Source organism: Neoarius graeffei, chromosome 10, assembly GCF_027579695.1.
Source record: "Neoarius graeffei isolate fNeoGra1 chromosome 10, fNeoGra1.pri, whole genome shotgun sequence".
Lineage (NCBI taxonomy): Eukaryota > Metazoa > Chordata > Actinopteri > Siluriformes > Ariidae > Neoarius > Neoarius graeffei.
In genome coordinates, this window is record NC_083578.1 from 51,880,872 (window position 1) to 51,902,234 (window position 21,363).

Here is a 21,363-nt window from a genome sequence, read left to right on the forward strand (position 1 = left end):
GCTTAGGGTTGTTGTCTTGCTGCATGACCCACCTTCTCTTGAGATTCAGTTCATGGACAGATGTCCTGACATTTTCCGTTAGAGTTCACTGGTATAATTCAGAATCATAAATGATGGCAAGCTGTCCTGGCCCAGATGCAGCAAAACAGGCCCAAACCATGATACTACCACCACCATGTTTCAGTGATGGGATAAGGTTCTTATGCTGGAATGCAGTGTTTTACTTTCTCCAAACATAATGCTTCTCATTTAAACCAAAAAGTTCTATTTTGGTCTCATCTGTCCACAAAACATTTTTCCAATAGCCTTCTGGCTTGTCCACGTGATCTTTAGCAAACTGCAGATGAGCAGCAGTGGTTTTTTTTTTTTGGAGAGCAGTGGCTTTCTCCTTGCAACCCTGCCATGCACACCATTGCTGTTCAGTGTTCGCCTGATGGTAGACTCATGAACATTAGCCAATGTGAGAGAGGCCTTCAGCTGCTTACAAGTTACCCTGGGGTCCTTTGCGACCTCGCCGACGATTATACGCCTTGCTTTTGGAGTGATCTTTGTTGATCAATCACTCCTGGGGAGGGTAACAATGGTCTTGAATTTCCCCCATTTGTACACAATCTGTCTGTGTGTGGATTGGTGGAGTCCAAACTCTTTAGAGATGGTTTTGTAACCTTTTCCAGCCTGATGAGCATCAACAGTGCTTTTTCTGAGGTCCTCAGAAATCTCCTTTGTTCATACCATGATGCACTTCCACAAACGTGTGTTGTGAAGATCAGACTTTGATAGATCCCTTATCTTTAAATAAAACAGGGTGCCCACTCACACCTGATTGTCATCCCACTGATTGAAAACACCTGACTAATTTCACCTTCAAATTAACTGCTAATCCTAGAGGTTCAAATACTTTTGCCACTCACAGATATGTAATACTGGATCATTTTCCTCAATAAATAAATGACCAAGTATAACAATTTTTGTCTCATTTGTTTAACTGGGTTCTCTTTATCTACTTTTAGGACTTGTGTGAAAATCTGATGATGTTTTCGGTCATATTGATGCAGAAATATAGAAAATTCTAAAAGGTTCACAAAAACATTCAAGCACCACTGTAAAATTGCATCATTGAAAAAGAATGGAAAAATAAACTAAGACTACAGTATAGTAAAAGGACAGCTCATGTTTAAGTCATATGCAGTGCTCAGCGTAAATGAGTACAACCCCTTTGAAAAGTAACATTTTAAACAATATCTCATTGAACACAATTTCCAAAATGCTGACAAGACAAAGTTTAATATAACATCTGTTTAACTTATAACATGAAAAGTATGGTTAATAATATAAATTGGATTACACATTTTTTTCAGTTTTACTCAAATTAGGGTGGTGCAAAAATGAGTACACCCCACAACAAAAACTACTGCATCAGTTATCTAAAGAAGCAGAAAGCCATACTGGGGTGACTATTTCCTGTGACACAATACGGCATACACTGCGGAGGAATGGCATGCATGGATGCCATTGGCCTCCATGATTTTTAATGACAGCACCAAGTCTTCTAGGCATGGAATGAACAAGTTGGCGACATTTTGCAACATCAATCTTTTTCCATTCTTCAACAATGACCTCTTTTAGTGACTGGATGCTGGATGGAGAGTGATGCTCAACTTGTCTCTTCAGAATTCCCCATAGGTGTTCAACTGGGTTCAGATCAGGAGACATACTTGGCCACTGAATCACTTTCACTCTGTTGTTCTTCAGAAATCCAACAGTGGCCTTAGATGTGTGCTTAGTCATGTTGGAAAAGTGCATAATGACCAAGGGCACGGAGTGATGGTAGCATCTTCTCTTTCAGTATAGAGCAATACATCTATGAATTCACGATGCCATCAATGAAATGCAGCTCCCTGACACCAGCAGCACTCATGCAGCCCCACATAAGGACACTGCCACCACCATGTTTCACTGTAGGCACCATGCATTTTTCTTTGTATTCCTCACCTTTGCGACGCCATAGAGTTTTGAAGCCATCAGTTCCAAAAACATTCATCTTGTTTAAAATGTTACTTTTCAAAGGGGTTGTACTCATTTACGCTGAGCACTGTAATGTTGACTACTACTGTTGCTGACATGAGAACATGTTTAGTCATTACCTCATATGGCAGATTTTGCAGCCAGTGTCCAATAAAACTATGCCCAGGGTTAGAAATGTTGGGGAAAAAGTAGTCCTTAAAGCTGTGAGACAGAAAGTGTGTTTATACAGAGTATAAAATATTGATACCAAAGTTGGGATGGTAGAGAAAATGCAAATAAAAAAGAAAGCAGTGATTTCTAAATTTACTTTGACTTCTATTTCATTGCAGACAGTATGAACCCAAGATATTGCATGTTTTGTCTGGTCAACTTCATTTCGTTTGTTTATATACATCCATTCCTGCATTTCAGGCCTACAACACATTCCAAAAAAAAAGTTGAAACGAGGCAGTTTAGGGCTAGTAATGAGGTAAAACAATTAAATAATGATGAATTTGAAACAGGTGATGTCAATAGGTGATTGTAATCATGATATGGTACAAAATCAGTATCCAAACTGAAAATCAAAGAAAGATATGAAGGGATTTGGATAGTTCACTCTATACGGTGCATAATATCATGAAATGATTCAAAGAATCTGAAGAAATTTTGGTGCATAAAGGGCAAGGGCGCAAGCCTAAGCTGAACAACCGTGATCTCTGATCCCTCAGATGGCACTGCATCAAGAACAGTCATTCATATATAGCTGAAACCACATGGGCTTGGGATTAATATTAATAATAGTTAAATTTATATAGCGCCTTTCTCATACCCAAGGTCATTTTACAATTATAAGGAAAGGGGAAGGGAAAAAAAAAAGTCCACCAAATAAAGGTCAGGATGTCATTCCAATGGTGTAGCAGCCACAGTCCCACCAAAAGGCGCATGAAAACAATTCCCACACTGCCCGCATAGCCACCCCAAAGCTGCTAGGCAACATTACCCGGAACACTGTGCCATGGATCCACAAAGCGAGTACAGAAGCACTGCCATGCAGAGCACTGGTATGTCTCAAACTGCCGGCGCAGCCGCTGCAACGCCACCGAGCAACATCGCTCAGAACACTGCAGCCAAGCACAAAAGCACCACTGCACAGAGCCTTGGACAACCCCGATGTTAAAATGAGCAACAAGCTCACTGCAGTCCATAGCGATGAGCACCGGCATCACCCACGGCAAACTAAGGCCTGGAGGAAACCGACACCCAAAACTGGGTCCGGAGCTACACCACAACCGGTGGACAAAACACTCAAACAAAAATCAAACTACACAAACAGAAAAGAGAAAAAAAAGGGATAAATAAAACAAGCTCCGGTGAGAAGCGGCAGTTAGGATGCACACGGCATACTCTCAACTGGAAACGGGGGTGGGACGACTTTGGATTACTTTAGCAAATCTTTGTAAAGCACTCCAGTACAGAGTTACATCCATAAAACTGCCAATTAAATCTTTACTGTGCAAAAAGGAAGCCTTATGTTAATTCTGTTCAGAAATGCTGTTGACTTCTCTGGGCTTAGAGATACAGTGCTCAGCGTAAATGAGTACACCCCCTTTGAAAAGTAATATTTTAAACAATCTCTCAATGAACACAATTTCCAAAATGTTGACAAGACAAAATTTAATATAACATCTGTTTAACTTATAGCGTGAAAGTAAGGTTAATAATATAACTTAGATTACACATTTTTTTCAGTTTTACTCAAATTAGGGTGGTGCAAAAATGAGTACACCCCACAACAAAAACTACTACTTTGTATGGCCTCCATGATTTTTAATGACAGCACCAAGTCTTCTAGGCATGGAATGAACAAGTTGGCGACATTTTGCAACATCAATCTTTTTCCATTCTTCAACAATGACCTCTTTTAGTGACTGGATGCTGGATGGAGAGTGATGCTCAACTTGTCTCTTCAGAATTCCCCAAAGAAAATAATTTCTTTACACCACAAAGGTGAAGGCTACAAGAAGATCAGCAAACCTTTAATTATCAGTCAGAATACTGTAGCAAAAGTGGTACAAAAATTTAAGAAAGATGGAACTGCAACCATCTCACAGAGACGTCCAGGTCGTCCATAGAAGTTAACACCTCGACAGGAGCGTCTTCTGATGAGAAGGGTTGAAGAAAATCAGCATACAAGTTCTCTGCAGTTATCTAAAGTAGAAGAAAGCCAAATTGGGGTGACTATTTCCTGTGACACAATACGGCGTACACTGCAGAAGAATGGCATGCATGGACACTGTCCACGAAAGAAGCTTCTCCTAAAGCCCAGGCACAAAAAAGCCCGCATAGAGTTTGCCAGGGCCCATGCTGACAAAGATGAAGACTACTGGGACTCTATACTCTGGAGTGATGAAACCAAGATGAATGTTTTTGGAACTGATGGCTTCAAAACTCTATGGCGTCACAAAGGTGAGGAATACAAAGAAAAATGCATGGTGCCTACAGTGAAACATGGTGGTGGCAGTGTCCTTATGTGGGGCTGCATTTTAACTGATGGCATCATTAATTCACAGATGTATTGCTCTATACTGAAAAAGATGATGCTACCATCACTCCATGCCCTTGGTCGTTGTGCACTTTTCCAACATGACTAAACACACATCTAAGGCCACTGTTGGATTTCTGAAGAGCAGAGTGAAAGTGATTCAGTGGCCAAGTATGTCTCCTGATCTGAACCCAATCGAACACCTATGGGGAATTCTGAAGAGACAAGTTGAGTATCACTCTCCATCCAGCATCCAGTCACTAAAAGAGGTCATTGTTGAAGAATGGAAAGAGACTGATATTGCAAAATGTCACCACCTTGTTCATTCCATGCCTAGAAGACTTGGTGCCGTCATTAAAAATCATGGAGGCCATACAAAAGTACTAGATGTAGTAGTTTTTGTTGTGGGGTGTACTCATTTTTGCACCACCCTAATTTGAGTAAAGCTGAAAAAATGTGTAATCTAAGTTATATTATCAACCTTACTTTCATGTTATAAGTTAAACAGATGTTATATTCAACTTTGTCTTGTCAACATTTTGGAAATTGTGTTCATTGAGAGATTGTTTAAAATGTTACTTTTCAAAGGGGGTGCACTCATTTACGCTGAGCACTGTATCTGGGATGGACTATCACACAGTGGAAATGTGTATTGTGGGCAGATGCATCAGTATTCCAGGTCTTTTTTTTTTTTTTGAAGAACTGGATGCTAAGTGCTCCGGACCAAAGACAGAAAGGACCATCCAGACCGTTACCAGCAACAAGTCCAAAATTCAGGGTCTGTCATGGTATGGGGTTGTCTCAGTGCTCTTGGCAAAGCTAACTTACACTTCTGTGATGGCAGCATTATGCTAACTTCAAAACATCATCTTTTCCAAGGATATTTCAAAAAGACAATGCAAAACCACATGCTGCACACATTACAAAGGCATGGCTGTAGAAGAAGAAGATGCCTGTCCCCTCTGTCCCCAGTCAAGAACGTGTGGCAAATTTTGAAACAAAAAATATGATGACAAACCCTGTACTGCTGCATGCCTTAGAATGTGTTTGCAGGAAGAATGGGACAAAATAATACCTGAAACACTTCAATCACTTGGTTTACCATCCCAACTTTTTTTGAAATGTGTTGCAAAAATCAAAATTGAAATGTGTTTATTTTGAAAAAAAGGGAAAAAAACACTAAAATTCATGAGGTAAAACATCAAATAATGTGCTGTTATATTGTTTTGAGTGCAACACAGGTCAAATATTATTCACCAATCATTGTTTTTAGGTTTAATTTCAATTTCCACATACCACCCCAATTTTTTCTGATTTGGGGTTGTATTTCTGGGCAATATAACGTAATATTTTGCATACTTATTGGCAAGTATTATTATAGAAACTATAGAACAAATTCAAGACAAAAAAATAGTATGAATTAAAATTTACATGAGTGAATAAATATGGTACTTACACAGTTCTAGAAAGAACTGAGAAAATACTGAATGTAACAAGAAGTACTACAATTGGAAGAGCAGCTTTTATTATTTCATCACTGTCTGGAAAAAAAAGACAATGAAAAATGCAAATCTACTTATTTTTAAAATAATTAAATTTCTTATTTTTATGAACATTGCTCGATTTCTTAGAGGATTACTCACCAAGATGAGGTGTTTTAAATTCAATATTTGCCTTTAAAAAATTCCCAGATGTAGTCTCTCCATAAATACATACAGTGTACTTGACATTTGTCTGTAGGTTGTGGAATGAGTGTTGCCACTGATGTGGGAAAATGCTAAATGCTAAATGAAACAAAGAAAAAAAATCACATTCTGAAAGTAAATTCAAAACTTTAATGCAGTTTTTACAATAAAAGAAAGTTTAAACTTAGTATTGTATCTAGAGCCTTACAACTTGTTTCACTGGCCCCAATTAACACAATTCTGTATTGAAGAACATTTGTGGTTGGGGATTGTTCTTGCCACACCCACTGGACTGTGACCGACGTTTTTGTCACATTTACAAGTTGCAGCTGAACAATGTCTAAAAGGGCTGAAACAAACAAACAAACAAACAAACAAACAAACAAACAAACAAACAAGAAAATCAAATGGAGGTATATACTATTAGTGCATCTCAAAGAATTAGAATATGGTGAAAAAGTTCATTTTTTTAAAATTTAATTCAAAAAGGTAAACTTTCATGTAGGGGCGGCACGGTGGTGTAGTGGTTAGTGCTGTCGCCTCACAGCAAGAAGGTCTGGGTTCAAGCCCCATGGCTGGCGAGGGCCTTTCTGTGCGGAGTTTGCATGTTCTCCCCGTGTCCGCATGGGTTTCCTCCGGGTGCTCCGGTTTCCCCCACAGTCCAAAGACATGCAGGTTAGGTTAACTGGTGACTCTAAATTGACCGTAGGTGTGAATGTGAGCGTGAATGGTTGTCTGTGTCTATGTGTCAGCCCTGTGATGACCTGGCGACTTGTCCAGGGTGTACCCCACCTTTTGCCCGTAGTCAGCTGGGATAGGCTCCAGCTTGCCTGCAACCCTGTAGAACAGGATAAAGCGGCTGGAGATAATGAGATGAGATGAAACTTTCATGTATTCTAAATTCATTACATGTAAAGTGAAGTATTTCAAGCCTTTTTTTGTTTTAATTTTGATGATTATCGCTTATAGCTCATGAAAATCAGAAATCCAGTATCTCAAATTATTAGAATATTTCCTAAGAGCAATCAAAAAAGGATTTACAATACAGAAATGTCCAACTTCTGAAAAGTATGTTCATTTATACACCCAATACTTGGCTGGGGCTCCTTTACCATGAATTACTGCATCAATGCAGCGTGGCATGGAGACGATCAGCCTGTGGCACTGCTGAGGTGTTATTGAACCCCAGGTTGCTTTGATAGCAGCCTTCAGCTTATCTGTATTTTTGGATTGGGTGTTTCTCATCTTCCTCTTGACAGTACTCCATAGATTCTCTATGGGGTTCAGGTCAGGTGAGTTGGCTGGCCAATAAAGCACAGTAATATAAAAGTCAGCAAACCATTTGGTACTAGTTTTGGCACTGTGGGCAGGTGCCAAGTCCTTCTGGAAAAGGAAATCATCATCTCCATAAAGCTTGTCAGCAGATGGAAGCATGAAGTGCTCTAAACTCTCCTGGTAGACAGCCGCATTGACTTTGGACTTGATAAAACACAGTGGACCAACACCAGCAGATGACACGGCACCCCAAATCATCACAGACTGCAGAAACTTCACACTGGACTTCAAAGATCTTGGATTCTGTGCCTCTCCACTCTTCCTCCAGACTCTAGGACTTTGATTTCCAAATGGAATATAAAATTCACTTTCATCTGAAAAGAGAACTTTGGACCACTGAGCAACAGTCCAGTTCTTTCTCTCCTTAGCTCAGGTAAGATGCTTCTGATGTTGTATCTGGTTCCGGAGTGACTTGATATTAGGAATGTGACAATTGTCGCCCCTTTCCTGAAGAGGTCTGTGCGTGGTGGCTCTTGATGCACTGACACCAGCCTCAGTCCACTCCTTGTGAAGCTCCCCCACGTTCTTGAATCAACTTTTCTTGACAATTCTCTCAAGGCTGTGGTCATCCCTGTTGCTTGTGCACCTTTTCCAGCCAGCCTTTTCAGCATTTACCTTCTGTGGCTTATGGATGATCATCTTCTGGACAACTGTCAAGTCAGCAGTCTTCCCCATGATTGTAACTGCATGTACTGAACTAGACCAAGAGATAGACGGGATTTATACTGTTTTCCTCAAACTCAAAAAGAAATACTCTAATATTTTGAGTTTTTTTATTTCTTGTGCTGTAGGCCATAATTTTCAAAATTAAAATAGAAAAAATGCTTGAAACATTTTAGTTTGTTTATGTGTAATGAATCTAGAGTGAAATGAGTGTAGAAACCAGTAGTGAGTCTCAGGTCCGGGAGGACTTGAGCATTGGGGAAAGTGGAGTTACCCCTTAATCCCCATTGCTCCCAGGTCCACTCTGACCCGGAGCGGTAGCACCCGCCTGGGTTCCAGGTAGGGCTGTGCAATATATCGAATATACTCGATATATCGCGAAAATTCTGTGTGCGATACATAAAATTATTATATCGTAACTATCGAGTATTTTATGGTCATCTTCCGACTTGCATTTGTTTCATGTTTGTTTAAAACCTTTTCCGGTGGTTTTCTCTCTGTCCCACAGGCAGTAACATGAGAGGCTGCCTAAGGGTAAAGAAAACAATAACGTCACGCACTCGCCAACCAATCCCGGGCGACATCTCGGTGCTGAAAGGAACTTCTGGGAAGATTTTCTAGTTTCGGTTGTGTTGCCAGATTGGGCGGTTTTAAGTGCATTTGGGTGGGTTTTGAACATATTTTGAGCTGGAAAACGTTAGCAGTATCTGGCAACACTGCCGGCGGGAAGATTTCCTGATTCCGGTTTACAGCGCTGACTCAGTTCGTGCAATCGCTGGTGCTGCATAGGCTACCGTGTAAGCTCTGGCAATTTCAGTGACAAATTACTTCCTAAAAGAACTAGTAAGGGGTCAGTCAACTGGCATTTTTTGGATATCGCGAGGAGGACGTGGAACAGCAAATGCCAGTTTGTAAAGTGTGCAAAAAAAAAAAAAACCTGTCATCATGAAAGGCAGCAGCACTACAAATATGTTCCATCACCTGAAAACTCACCCGGTACAGTATGAAGAGTCTCTTAAACTCCCAACTACTTGCCCACGAGCTAAAACCCCCCCACAAGCTAAACAAACGACCATAGCGGCCTCGTTCTCCAAAGCCACCCCATATGAGAAACCGAGTCAGAAATGGAGAGCTATAACGGATGCAATCACTAACTTCATTGCCGAAGACATGATCCCAGTTAGTATAGTGCTTCCAAAAATTACTAAACACACTCAATCCCAAACATGAGTTGCCTGGTCACAGACATTTTACAGAGAAGGCAATACCGGAATTATACACATCTGAGAAGCAGAGCCAGAAAACATTCAGTTCAAAAGTGTGCAAAGAGAAAAATTACGTTTTGCAGATCTCTCTCTTCTCTCCCTCAATCTCTCTCTCTCTATTGTGAATGTTCCAGTGGTTCTCAGTAGTCAGGTTAATAGCTTGGAGATCTATTTTTTAAAATAATTTAATGAATGAGCACTTTTCTTATTTAGGCTAAATGTCTTTCTCAGTGTTGAGCTTGCACTTTATTGATTTGAGCTCTGAGCAGCTCTGTATTGTATTGCCCCTTTGTTGCAATTTTCAAGATTGTTTTTGCAGTTTGTGCCACATCTTTGTTGAATAAAAATAGTCTTATTTCAACTCAATTGTGATTAATCACTAACATGAAAATGTAAAATGTGTTGTTGAAAACCACCTGTAAAGTTAACCAAGAATGTTATTTAATCTGCAGGGATTGTAGTGAAAACAGTAAAGAGTAAAAGTTAGATTTCATGGGGTCCTTTAGAGGAGATTTAAATATATCGAGATATATATCGTATATCGTGAAATGGAGAAAATGTATCGGGATATTCATTTTTTCCCATATCGCACAGCCCTAGTTCCAGGTATGGGTTAAATTGTACATCACCAATAAGGCGCTGGCAGCATTCAGTGCAATGAGGCAGATAAACTCAACAGGGTTAATGGCACACCACCAGATGGCATGCAGAAGAGACACTCAAATAGCCAATGGATGGCATCACTTGGCAAATCAGTTATTGCTGCAGGGCAACTTCCATACCCATCAGGTCTGTGGCACTTTTGTGCACCACTTGGCATCAGGTCTGGAGGTCCAGAGAGACAACATGATGGGGGGCCAACATTGCTTGTCTTACCTTACTGTACAAGGCGCTTCATTAGGAGGGGAGAATAGGAAAGCCCTGTGGTGATAGAGTAAATGCAACAGCAGCAGGTCTCAGAAGCTGGAAGTTGCTAGCAGGAACTTTACACACAGGCAGCTCACATTTGATGGTCACAGCCTAGCTGAAGCTCTGGGTAACAGTGGGGTGAGGCAGCATTGTGGGTGTCCAGGCAGCCTTATTTAGGGACAGCACTGCCTGTCCTGGAAAGGGAAGTCCCTAGAAAAGGTGGGGTAAAGAAAGCTTATCCAGTCCTTACCTGGCTGGTTCACTGCAGCCAGTGGGTCTCCATAATAGCGGTAGAAAGATGAAAAATATGAATTTGATAGTTGGGACTTGGAATGTCTGCACCATGTTGAACAATGATAAGAAACCTGAGCATAGAACAGCTCTGATTGTGAAGGAACTAGATCACTACAGCATTGGCATGTGGCAACAGCTGAAAGATATTGTGTACACAACTGCAAGTGATATACTTGGACAGCAGAAGAAAAGTACACCAGACTGGTTTCAAGAAGAGCCTGATTCTATTCAAGCTTTGTTAGAAGAAAAATGCAAAATTTATAAACTACATCTTAAAGAGAACTCAAATAGACACATGAAAACTTTCAAAGATATTAAAGCAAAAGTGCAATGAGAAATCAGAGCCATGAAAGACAGATGGTGGGGCAAGAAAGCTGAGGAACTACAGGAACTGACAGACAGGAAGAACAACCATGGATTATTCGCTGGACTGAAGACTCTCTATGGACCGAGAAGCAAATGAATTAGCACCAGTGAAAAGTGATGATGGAAGTATACTCCACACAAATCTGGAAGACATAAAAAGAAGGTGGAAGGAGCATTTCTTCAGTCTCCTAAACCAGCAAGGGTCAGCCGATTCTGAGGCATGTTGCTGGGTTGAGAGGAGACCAACAAGAGAAGATGTGTGTGTACCCATCACATCAGATGAGCTTGAGAAAGCACTCAAGGATACTAGATGTGGCAAAGCACCCAGTTAAGATGGCATCCCAACTGACATGTTGAAGCAAGGTGGCCCCAGCCTAACAGCTGCACTCTTAAAACTGTATAATGCATGTTGGGAGAAGTGTTTTCCCCAAGACTTCAATGATGCACTAATTGTGACCATCTACAAAAAGAAAGGAGAAAGGAGCAAATGTGGAAACCACTGTGGCATATCTCTGCTTTCCATTGCAGGCAAGATTCTGACCAAGATAGTTCTAAACCTAATTAATAGTATCTCAGAAGATGTACTTCCAGAAAGTCAGTGCAGTTTAAGGGCTGGCAGATCTAGCTCAGATATGATCTTTGCCCTGAGACACCTCCAAGAGAAAGCCATCAAACAACATCAACCTCTGTACGTGGTTGTAGAGAGACCCTGATGTGGGCGGAGCACAGAAGCATGGCAGGAGGTTGTTTGCGTCTTGTTTTCTTTATTGTAGCTTTTCAGCACACAACTTAAACTCTCTCTCGTACACACACACACAGGCTACTATCAAGCCCTCCACGCCGAGCTCCCCTTCTCACTCTCCTTTTATAGGGCACGGTCACTGGAGGAGACATGCAAATACACGTTAATTGACAGCAGGTGTAGCGATACGACCACTCACCTTCCCCGACTCCGCCCTCCATTTACAGACTGACACTCGGCCATGCCCCCGCTGCCACAGTGGTCTTTGTAGACTTCTCAAAGGCCTTTGACACCGTTGACCGAGAGACGCTTTGGACTGTACTAGAAATGTATGGATGCCCAGAAAGACTGATACAGCTCATTAAGCTCTTCCATGAGAATATATCTGGGAAGGTTTCGATCGGAGGAGACATTAGTGAAGCTTTTTCTGTCAATCATGATGTCAAACAGGGATGTGTTCTTGTCCCGATATTGTTTATACTCTACCTTACAGCAGTCTTAGAGACTATGGGCATTAACCTAGATAAAGGAGTCAATCGGAAGGCAAACTCTTCAATCTTGCCAAACTCAAGTCCTCAACCAAAACTCGGCAAATCTGCATGTGAGAACTACTGTATGCAGATGACTCTGCATTTCTAGCAACAGATTTGGATGGCATGCAGGAAATTGTTGATCGCTTTGCCGCAGCTGCAACCCTCTTTGGATTGAAAATCAATAGCACAAAAACAGAACTCCTGTACCAACCCTCACCTCAGCCATAGGCAATGCCAAACAATGTGGTTTTGGTCAATGAAATGCCTCTCAGGAGTTCTGAGAGTTTCATCTACCTAGGCAGTGCAGTTACCAACACAAACTCATCAGACTTGGCGGTAGTCCGCCAGATTCAAGCTACCACCAAAGCCTTTGGTGCATTACAAAAGCAACTATGGTCTCACCATGACATCAAGAGAACCACCAAGTTGAAAATATACAATGCCGCAGTCTTACCCATCTCTGCTTTACACCACCAAATGCATGACGCTCTACTGTAAACACTTCAAGAAACTGACCAGGCTCCAACTCCGACACCTGTGTCAAATCCTCAAAATAAGATGGCAGGACAAGGTCCCCAATGTAGAAATCCTCAGGCAAGCCAAAACATTAAGTGTGGAAGCCCTTATCATAGCCTCCCAACTATGTTGGGCTGGACACATCTGGCGCATGCCTGACATGCACCTATCCAAAGCCATTTTCTATGGAGAACTGAGCCTAGGAAAGAGGAGATAAAGAAGACAGAAACTGAGGTACAAAGATGTTTTGAAGAGGAACATGAAGAATGCCGGAGTTATTGATCAGACATAGGAAAGGGATGCCTCGGGTAGAGCAACATGGCGAAGCATAGTTAAAAGCTCAGTGTCTGCAATTGAAGACAAGTGTCAAAGGGAGCATATGAGAGCTCACAAAACCAGACATTCCATATCAGCTCAACCAGCCCATTTATGCCACGGCTGTGGATGACTCTGTCACTTTGGTGCGGGCCTCATGGCCCATCTGCATTTCTGCACATCCTAATTAAGCAGTCATCATTGCTAGCGATGGACAACCAATGACGAATGAGCCTAGAATATATAAAATTTGCATTTTCTTAAATAATTGATGGAAAATATTTAAGTTTTTCATGATATTCTAATTGAAATGCACTAGTATACATAGGTTTGGAAATAGTTCATGTTATGGTAAACAGATATATTTAACAATTATTTATTGAAGGTGAAGTGAATATCAGTGAATAATAACAGAGACAAAGCTGAGGTTATTATTCACCAATATTCACTGAGCCTAAGGTGGATAATTGTTTTAGTATCAATGCACAGGTGAATATTTTTTAAAAATCATATTTTTAAAATAATTTATTTCAAACTTCAAAAGCGGCATGCAAATGTAATAACAGTGTGGCGCAGACTTGTGTTACTTATCTATCCTGACTCTCATAAGATACTTTGTTTGGAAATAGATAATATAAATCACAATTCCACCTTACCTTTGAATATCTTTAGACCAAACTTTGTAGCATCTTTAGTGCTTTTAGTAACAGTATTTTCTTTTATAATTTGTAATTCTTCCTCACTTATGGTGACAAAGTGATTGGCCACCATTTTGCCGAGTCACTCGAGGTGATTATTGAGAAATGGTCCGAATCTCTCGACCAATCAACATGCACGATTTCCTATAATCACCTGCATATTTATACTAAAAATAATTATGGTACAAGTAAATTCTAGGTGCAGTGCATCCCTTTGAAATATGTTACATGATTCTGAAACAGCTTTTTAAAAGTCAAAAATATCAGGTGAAACTGTAGGACAAAGCTTTCTCTATACATTGATTGGATAAACTGAAGAGTGGGCACATTTAATTTTTGTATTTTTAAATATTCAAGGGTCTAATCAAATAATCCAGTGATTATACTGTAGGTACAGTTTTATGTTTAATGTCATGCTCTGTAAAAATAGCACATTAACATCTCAGAGAAAACCACAATATATGAATACTGTACCAGTCAAAAGTTTGGACATACCTACTCATTCATAGGTTTTTCTGTATTTTGACTATTATCTACAATGTAGAACAATAAACTATGAAATAACATATGGCTACTTTGTAGAAGTAATATATATATATATATATATATATATATATATATATATATATATATATATATATATATATATGTGTGTGTGTGTACTTCTACCAGGGGCGCAGATAGGATTTTTGAACTGGGGGGGACTGAGCTGTCAGCAAATGATTCCATTTTGTGTGTATATATATATATATATATATATATATATATATATATGTGTGTGTGTGTGTGTGTGTGTGTATATATATATATATACACATATATATACACACACTACTGTTCAAAAGTTTGGGGTCACTTTGAAATGTCCTTATTTTTGAAAGAAAAGCACTGTTCTTTTCAATGAAGATCACTTTAAACTAATCAGAAATACACTCTATACATTGCTAATGTGGTAAATGACTATTCTAGCTGCAAATGTCTGGTTTTTGGTGCAATATCTACATAGGTGTATAGAGGCCCATTTCCAGCAACTATCACTCCAGTGTTCTAATGGTACAATGTGTTTGCTCATTGCCTCAGAAGGCTAATGGATGATTAGAAAATCCTTGTACAATCATGTTAGCACAGCTGAAAACAGTTTAGCTTTTTAGAGAAGCTATAAAACTGACCTTCCTTTGAGCAGATTGAGTTTCTGGAGCATCACATTTGTGGGGTCGATTAAATGCTCAAAATGGCCAGAAAAATCTCATCTCATCTCATTATCTCTAGCCGCTTTATCCTTCTACAGGGTCGCAGGCAAGCTGGAGCCTATCCCAGCTGACTACGGGCGAAAGGCGGGGTACACCCTGGACAAGTTGCCAGGTCATCACAGGGCTGACACATAGACACAGACAACCATTCACACTCACATTCACACCTACGGTCAATTTAGAGTCACCAGTTAACCTAACCTGCATGTCTTTGGACTGTGGGGGAAACCGGAGCACCCGGAGGAAACCCACGCGGACACGGGGAGAACATGCAAACTCCACACAGAAAGGCCCTCGCCGGCCCCGGGGCTCGAACCCAGGACCTTCTTGCTGTGAGGCGACAGCGCTAACCACTACACCACCGTGCCGCCCAGCCAGAAAAATGTCTTGACTATATTTTCTATTCATTTTACAACTTATGGTGGTAAATAAAAGTGTGACTTTTCATGGAAAACGCAAAATTGTCTGGGTGACCCCAAACTTTTGAACGGTAGTGTGTATACATGTTATTTCACCTCCCTCACTGCCATCACCAGGAACTACCTGCAGGCCAGGACAATGATAACATTTTAACATAGCCTGTGGAAATCCAAAGTTTACACATTATCATCACGCACAGAAATTGCAAAACTAGATTTAAAACCGCTAAGTTCCAACTGTTAAACATAGCGAGAGGCTGGGCTATGTGTGTGTGTGTAAAGTCTAAACCAGTGCATCCTGACTTTCTAACTATGCCTGTGTGTTGCGTGAGCGGCAGTCAGTCAACAACTCTTCGCAAAGTTTCCTTATGAAACAATATGCTCGCTGAAATTATGGCACGGAACGCCAGATTAAACATTAAAACTGCCTTCTGAGCACTGTATCTACAGGCTACCACCGAAAGAAGGAGGCTACCAGAAAGGCATCTCTACTCCGTACGATTTTACCTTCACTATGACATTACTTTGAACAGACTATCAAAAAATTGCAAGGTGATATGATAAAGTAAGGCACAGTTTACTTACAGTCGTTTTTTTTTTTTTTAAAACGATGCAATCGTTTTCTGCCTTTTGGCACCCTTCATCATGCCGTGTTGGGGTCCTGAACTAGGAGGAGCTGTCCCCGATATGCCTGTCAAACTTGTTGTGGGTAACCATAGCAACCAAGCTCGAGCTCGCAACCTGTGCAGTCTGCGCAGTTGCAACTATGTATGTACTGCTGTGCACCTCAATAAACTGAATGGTAATTAGTCTTTTGATTTTTCCGTGAGGTTTGCCTTATGCAAAGAAAGACAGCATAGACGTTTTTTCCTCCCTATAAGTGGGGGGGACCGAATGAGGTGAATTTAAATCTGGGTGGGATGAATCCCTCCCGTCCCCCCCATCTGCGCCCGTGACTTCTACAAAATAGCCAGCATTTACCTTGATGACACTTTGCAAACTATTGGCATTATCTTAATGAGCTTCATGAGGCCATCAGCTGGAATGCTCTTCAATTAACATGTGTGTCTTGTCAAAAGATAATTAGTGGAATTTATTGCCTTCTTAATGCATTTGAGATCAAACAGTAAATAATAAAAATACAGTAAATAGCCCTATTCCACAACTGTATTAATCCTTATTATGTTAAGAACTGTTCAACTAAGTAAAGAGAACAAAAGAGAACTAAGACAGTCCATCATTATCTTAAGATGTAAAGAGTCTGTTAATTAATAAAAATAAAGAAATATCATTGAATTAGAAGGTGTGTCCAGACTTTTGACTGGTACTGTATATTTACTTACTGCCATACTCTAGATTGGCTTGAATTGTTTCTGGGGGCGCACACAGAGTTCCATAAAGAGAATACACAGTGATGCTGTAGGTCTTTAGGGGCTTAATAGGACCTGAAACAGAGTTTGTGGCAGAAACAAATATTTAACTCATTACACTTACCACAACTTTTAAAAGTAAAACAAATGATAGCATGGAATTTATGACAATTTAGTAATAACAGTCTAGCGATTCAATTCATGCTGGAGCAAGCAGAACTGGCTGATGCATCCATGATGTATTGATTTTGTTGGGTGTCAGCAATTTTCTTTCCTGTTCGTGCTTATTTTCTATTTTTTTGTTCCAAAATTAGCACCTATGCTCATGTATGTGAAGTGGCACAATGCACACAGTATTTAAAGCCAAACAAAACCCCAAAATAAACACCTTTTACCAATCATGGCAAATGCCCTCATGTGTTATTTAAAAAAAAAAAAATAATAATAATAATAATAATAACAACAACAACACTGAGTAGTTGATGATGGAGCATTTATAGGCAGCAAAACAGCCTCTTGGTTGGGTATGTGTCTGCTCACTGCTCATTTGTGTGTCTGTGTGTGTGTGGTCACTGCTTCGATGATCGGTCTTATTTTTACATGAAAATTCTTGACACTTGGGCATCTTCAGGGTTGTTTACAACAATTTAAAAAAGTGATGTATGCACTAGATCTCAGCCTCGGTAAGTCATGTGGCATGCAATTTACATCACAATCTCGGATTCTCTCAGGTAATTTGTACTCAGAGCACAACATATGAACCTCGGAGAGAGTAGGATGGCAGCATCCAGGGACATTTTATTCTAAAAGAAAAACAAATGATCTATATTGTGTGCAGGTACAAATATGAACAAATGAATAATCGAACATGTCTTGTATGGATATTATGTGTCAGTATAAACGAGTTTAGTTTTGGGTTTTGTTTGCTTTAAAGGAAGTGGATTTAATTGGGATTTAAAACTTGCCTAACTACACCCCATTGCATGTCACTATATTTTTTGAGTGTTTTCGCTATAATCACAAAAATAGGGGACTGTCTCTCACACAACTTTTTGATATACTCCGGAAAATCAGTTACAGAATGTACCTGTCAGAACAGTTGAAAACGTTGAGCCATTTAGTCTTTTCCATTGGGTAGAGTCAACATCACCAAAAGAGAACCACTCGATGGCAAACTCGCTAACATTCACAGCTGCTGCCTCCCATCGAATCCTGAGTGAAAATGCTTCACTGCTGGCCCAGAGTCCTTTTACCTTGGGTAGACCTATCAGCAATATTGTTGAAAATTGTCCATATTTCTTTTGAACATTGCTTCTTATTTCTTACCATTTAGCACATTTTATGTTTAGCATATTCTACAACTTCTAAATGGTTTAAGAACTAGCACTTGCTCCAACCCTGTTGTATCTGTCTGTCTGTGTTTTAGTCCTATTTTTCTTCTGTTCTTCTTACAACTAGTTTGCATGTTTACGTTAAGTGAAAGCACAATAACGGCTTGTTTAACAGCACAATTCATGGACGGTATTCTGCGTGCAACTTAAAACTAAATTTTGCGAAACCAATAAATGTACAGTACCAATCAAACCTTTGGGCACACTTTTTAATGAAATGGTTTTTAATTAATAAAAATAAAGAAAAGACACTTCATGTTTTAAAGTAAAGTAATGATGGACTGTCATTTCCCTTTATTAGTTGAGTGATTCTTGACATACTGTAATATGGATTACTACAGTCGTGGAATAGAGTTATTTACTGTATTTTTTAATTATTTATTACACCCCCAATTCCAAAAAAAGTTGGGGCACTGTAAAATATAAATAAAAACAGAATGCAATGATTTGCAAATCTCATAAACCCATATTTTTTCACAGTAGAACACAGACAGCATATCAAATGTTTAAACAGAGAAAATTTACCATTTTAAGAAAAAAATAGGGTAATTTTGAATTTGATGGCAGCAAAACATCTCAAAAAAGTTGGGACTGGGCCATGTTTACCACTGTGTAGCATCCCCTCTCCTTTTAAAAACAGTCCGTAAATGTCTGGGGACTAAGCAGGGGTGGGTTTCCCAAAAGCCTCTTAATGCTAAGAGCATCTTAACTAGGAGAGAGAATGTTCATTGTGATGCTCGCGTTACCATTTAATGATGATCTTTGTGTTACGATGCTTTTGGGAAACCCACCCCAGACCAGTTGCTGGAATTTTGGGAGAGGAATGTTGTCCCATTCTTGCCTGATATAGGATTCTAGCTTCTCAACAGTCCTGGGTTTTCTTTGTTGTATTTTTTGTTTCATGATACACCAAGTGTTTTCAGTTGGTGAAATGTCTGGACCACAGGCAGGCCAGTTCAGCACTTGCACTCTTCTACTACAAATCCATGTTGTTGTAATTGATGCAGTATGCAGTTTAGCATCGGCTTGCTCAAATATGCAAGGCCTTCCCAGAAAAAGTTATTGTCTGGATGGGAGCATGTTATTCTATATACCTTTCAACATTGATGGTGCCTTTCCAGATGTGCAAGCTGCCCATGCCATAGGCACTAATGCACCCCCATACCATCAGAGATGCAGGGTTTTGAACTGAGTGCTGATAACAAGGTGGATGGTCCCTCTCCTCTTTAGTTCAGAGGACACGGTGTCCATGGTTTCCAAAAAGAATTTCAAATTTCGATTTGTCTGACCACAGAATAGTTTTCCACTTTGCCCCAGTCCATTTTAAATGAATTTTGGCCCGGAGAATGGTTTCTGGATCATGTTCACATATGGCTTCTTCTTTGTATGACAGAGCTTGAACTTGCATTTGTGGATGGCACAGCGAACTGTATTCACAAACAGTGATTTCTGGAAGTGTTTCTGAGCCCATGCAGTGATTTCTGTTACAGAATCATGCCTATTTTAATGTAGTGCAGTCTGAGGGCCCAAAGATCACAGGCATCCAATATTGATTTTTGGCCTTGTCCCTATGCGCACAGATTTCTCCAGCTTCTTGGAATCTTTTGATTATATTATGTACTGTAGATGATGAGATATTCAAAGTCTTCACAATTTTACATCAAGGAACATTATTCTGAAATTGTTCCACAATTTGTAAATGCAGTTTTTTGCAGAGTGGTGAGTCTCTGCCCATCTTTACTTCTAAGAGACTCTGCCTTAGAAGCTTGGCCTCTTGGGTATATAAAAAGATTCTCTTTTTATACCCAATCAAGCTATTGACCTGTTGACAATTAACCTAATTAGTTGGAAATGTTCCTCCAGCTGTTTCTTTTTAGTACCACTTACTTTTCCAGACTTTTGTTGCCCCCATCCCAAGTTTTTTGAGACATGTTGCTGTCATCAAATTCAAAATAAGCTAATATTTTTCATGAAATAGTAAAATGTCTCATTTAATATGTTGTCTTAACATTTGATAATGTTGTCTATGTTATATTGTGAAAAAATATGGGTTTATGAGATTTGCAAATCATTGCATTCTGTTTTTATTTACCTTTTACACAGCATCACAATTTTTTTGGAATTGGGGTTGTATTTACTGTTTGATCTCAAACACACTAAGAAGGCAAGAAATTCTACTCATTAACTTTTGATGAGGCACACCTGTTAATTGAAAAGCATTTCAGGTAACTACCTCATGAAGCTGGTTAAGATAATGCCAGTAGTGTACAAACCGTCATCAAGGTAAACGGTGGCTACTTTGAAGAATCTAAAATATGAAACATATTTTGTTTACCACTTTTTTGTTTTTCCACATAGTTCCATATACACTCACTGGCCACTTTATTAGGAACAAACATACACCTGCTGTTTTATGCAGTTCTCTAATCAGCCAATCCATTGACAGCAGCACAATGCATAAAATCATGCAGATACAAATCAAGAACTTCAGTTAATGTTCACTTCAAACCAGAGATGGGACCAAGTCACACATGTGCAAGTCTCAAGTAAGTCTCAAGTCTTAACCTTCAAGTCCCAAGTAAGTCCCAAGTCTTTTTTGTCTTGGGCAAGTCAAGTCAAGTCACAGGCTATGTCAAGTCAAGTCAAGTCAAGTCAAGTCAAGTCAAGTCCTATAATAAGTCAAGTCCAAGTCAAGTCACCTTAGGCGTATTGGCGTAATTTTAGCAGCAGAATATGAATTTAATACATTGAAAAGGCAATATATAAGTGAATGTCAGTAAACATCCCTGGCACATGTGCCCAACCTGTTAAATATTTGCATGTTAAATACTCATGTTCTGTAAAATACATAAAACAAAACAGTAATAATGTCACAAAGTTATTTATTGATGGCAAAATTGATTGCAAGATTGAAAGCCAACTAAGTTTCTCACATTGTCATCAGCCAACAAGAAAAATAAACAGAGAATTGGCATTCTGTTATGTGCATAGTTAAAAGAGGGTAGGACGACACCTTGGGTTAACAGGGGCATGAGCTCCTCCAATCTCTAATCACGTCAGATG

At 39.7% G+C, this 21,363-nt stretch overlaps 1 protein-coding gene across 1 annotated transcript in view; it reads right to left on the reverse strand.

Annotated features, from left to right (window-relative positions):
• Positions 1-21,363, reverse strand: part of LOC132892522 (interleukin-31 receptor subunit alpha) — a 41,353-nt gene that overhangs the window by 1,153 nt on the left and 18,837 nt on the right. The window contains exons 10-15 of the mRNA XM_060930799.1: positions 17,997-18,173; positions 16,883-16,984; positions 6,443-6,583; positions 6,193-6,333; positions 6,006-6,090; positions 2,145-2,226 (exon numbers count right to left, since the gene is read on the reverse strand). Of these exons, the coding sequence (XP_060786782.1) occupies positions 2,145-2,226; positions 6,006-6,090; positions 6,193-6,333; positions 6,443-6,583; positions 16,883-16,984; positions 17,997-18,173 (728 nt within the window). The remainder of the gene's footprint in view (positions 1-2,144; positions 2,227-6,005; positions 6,091-6,192; positions 6,334-6,442; positions 6,584-16,882; positions 16,985-17,996; positions 18,174-21,363) is intronic.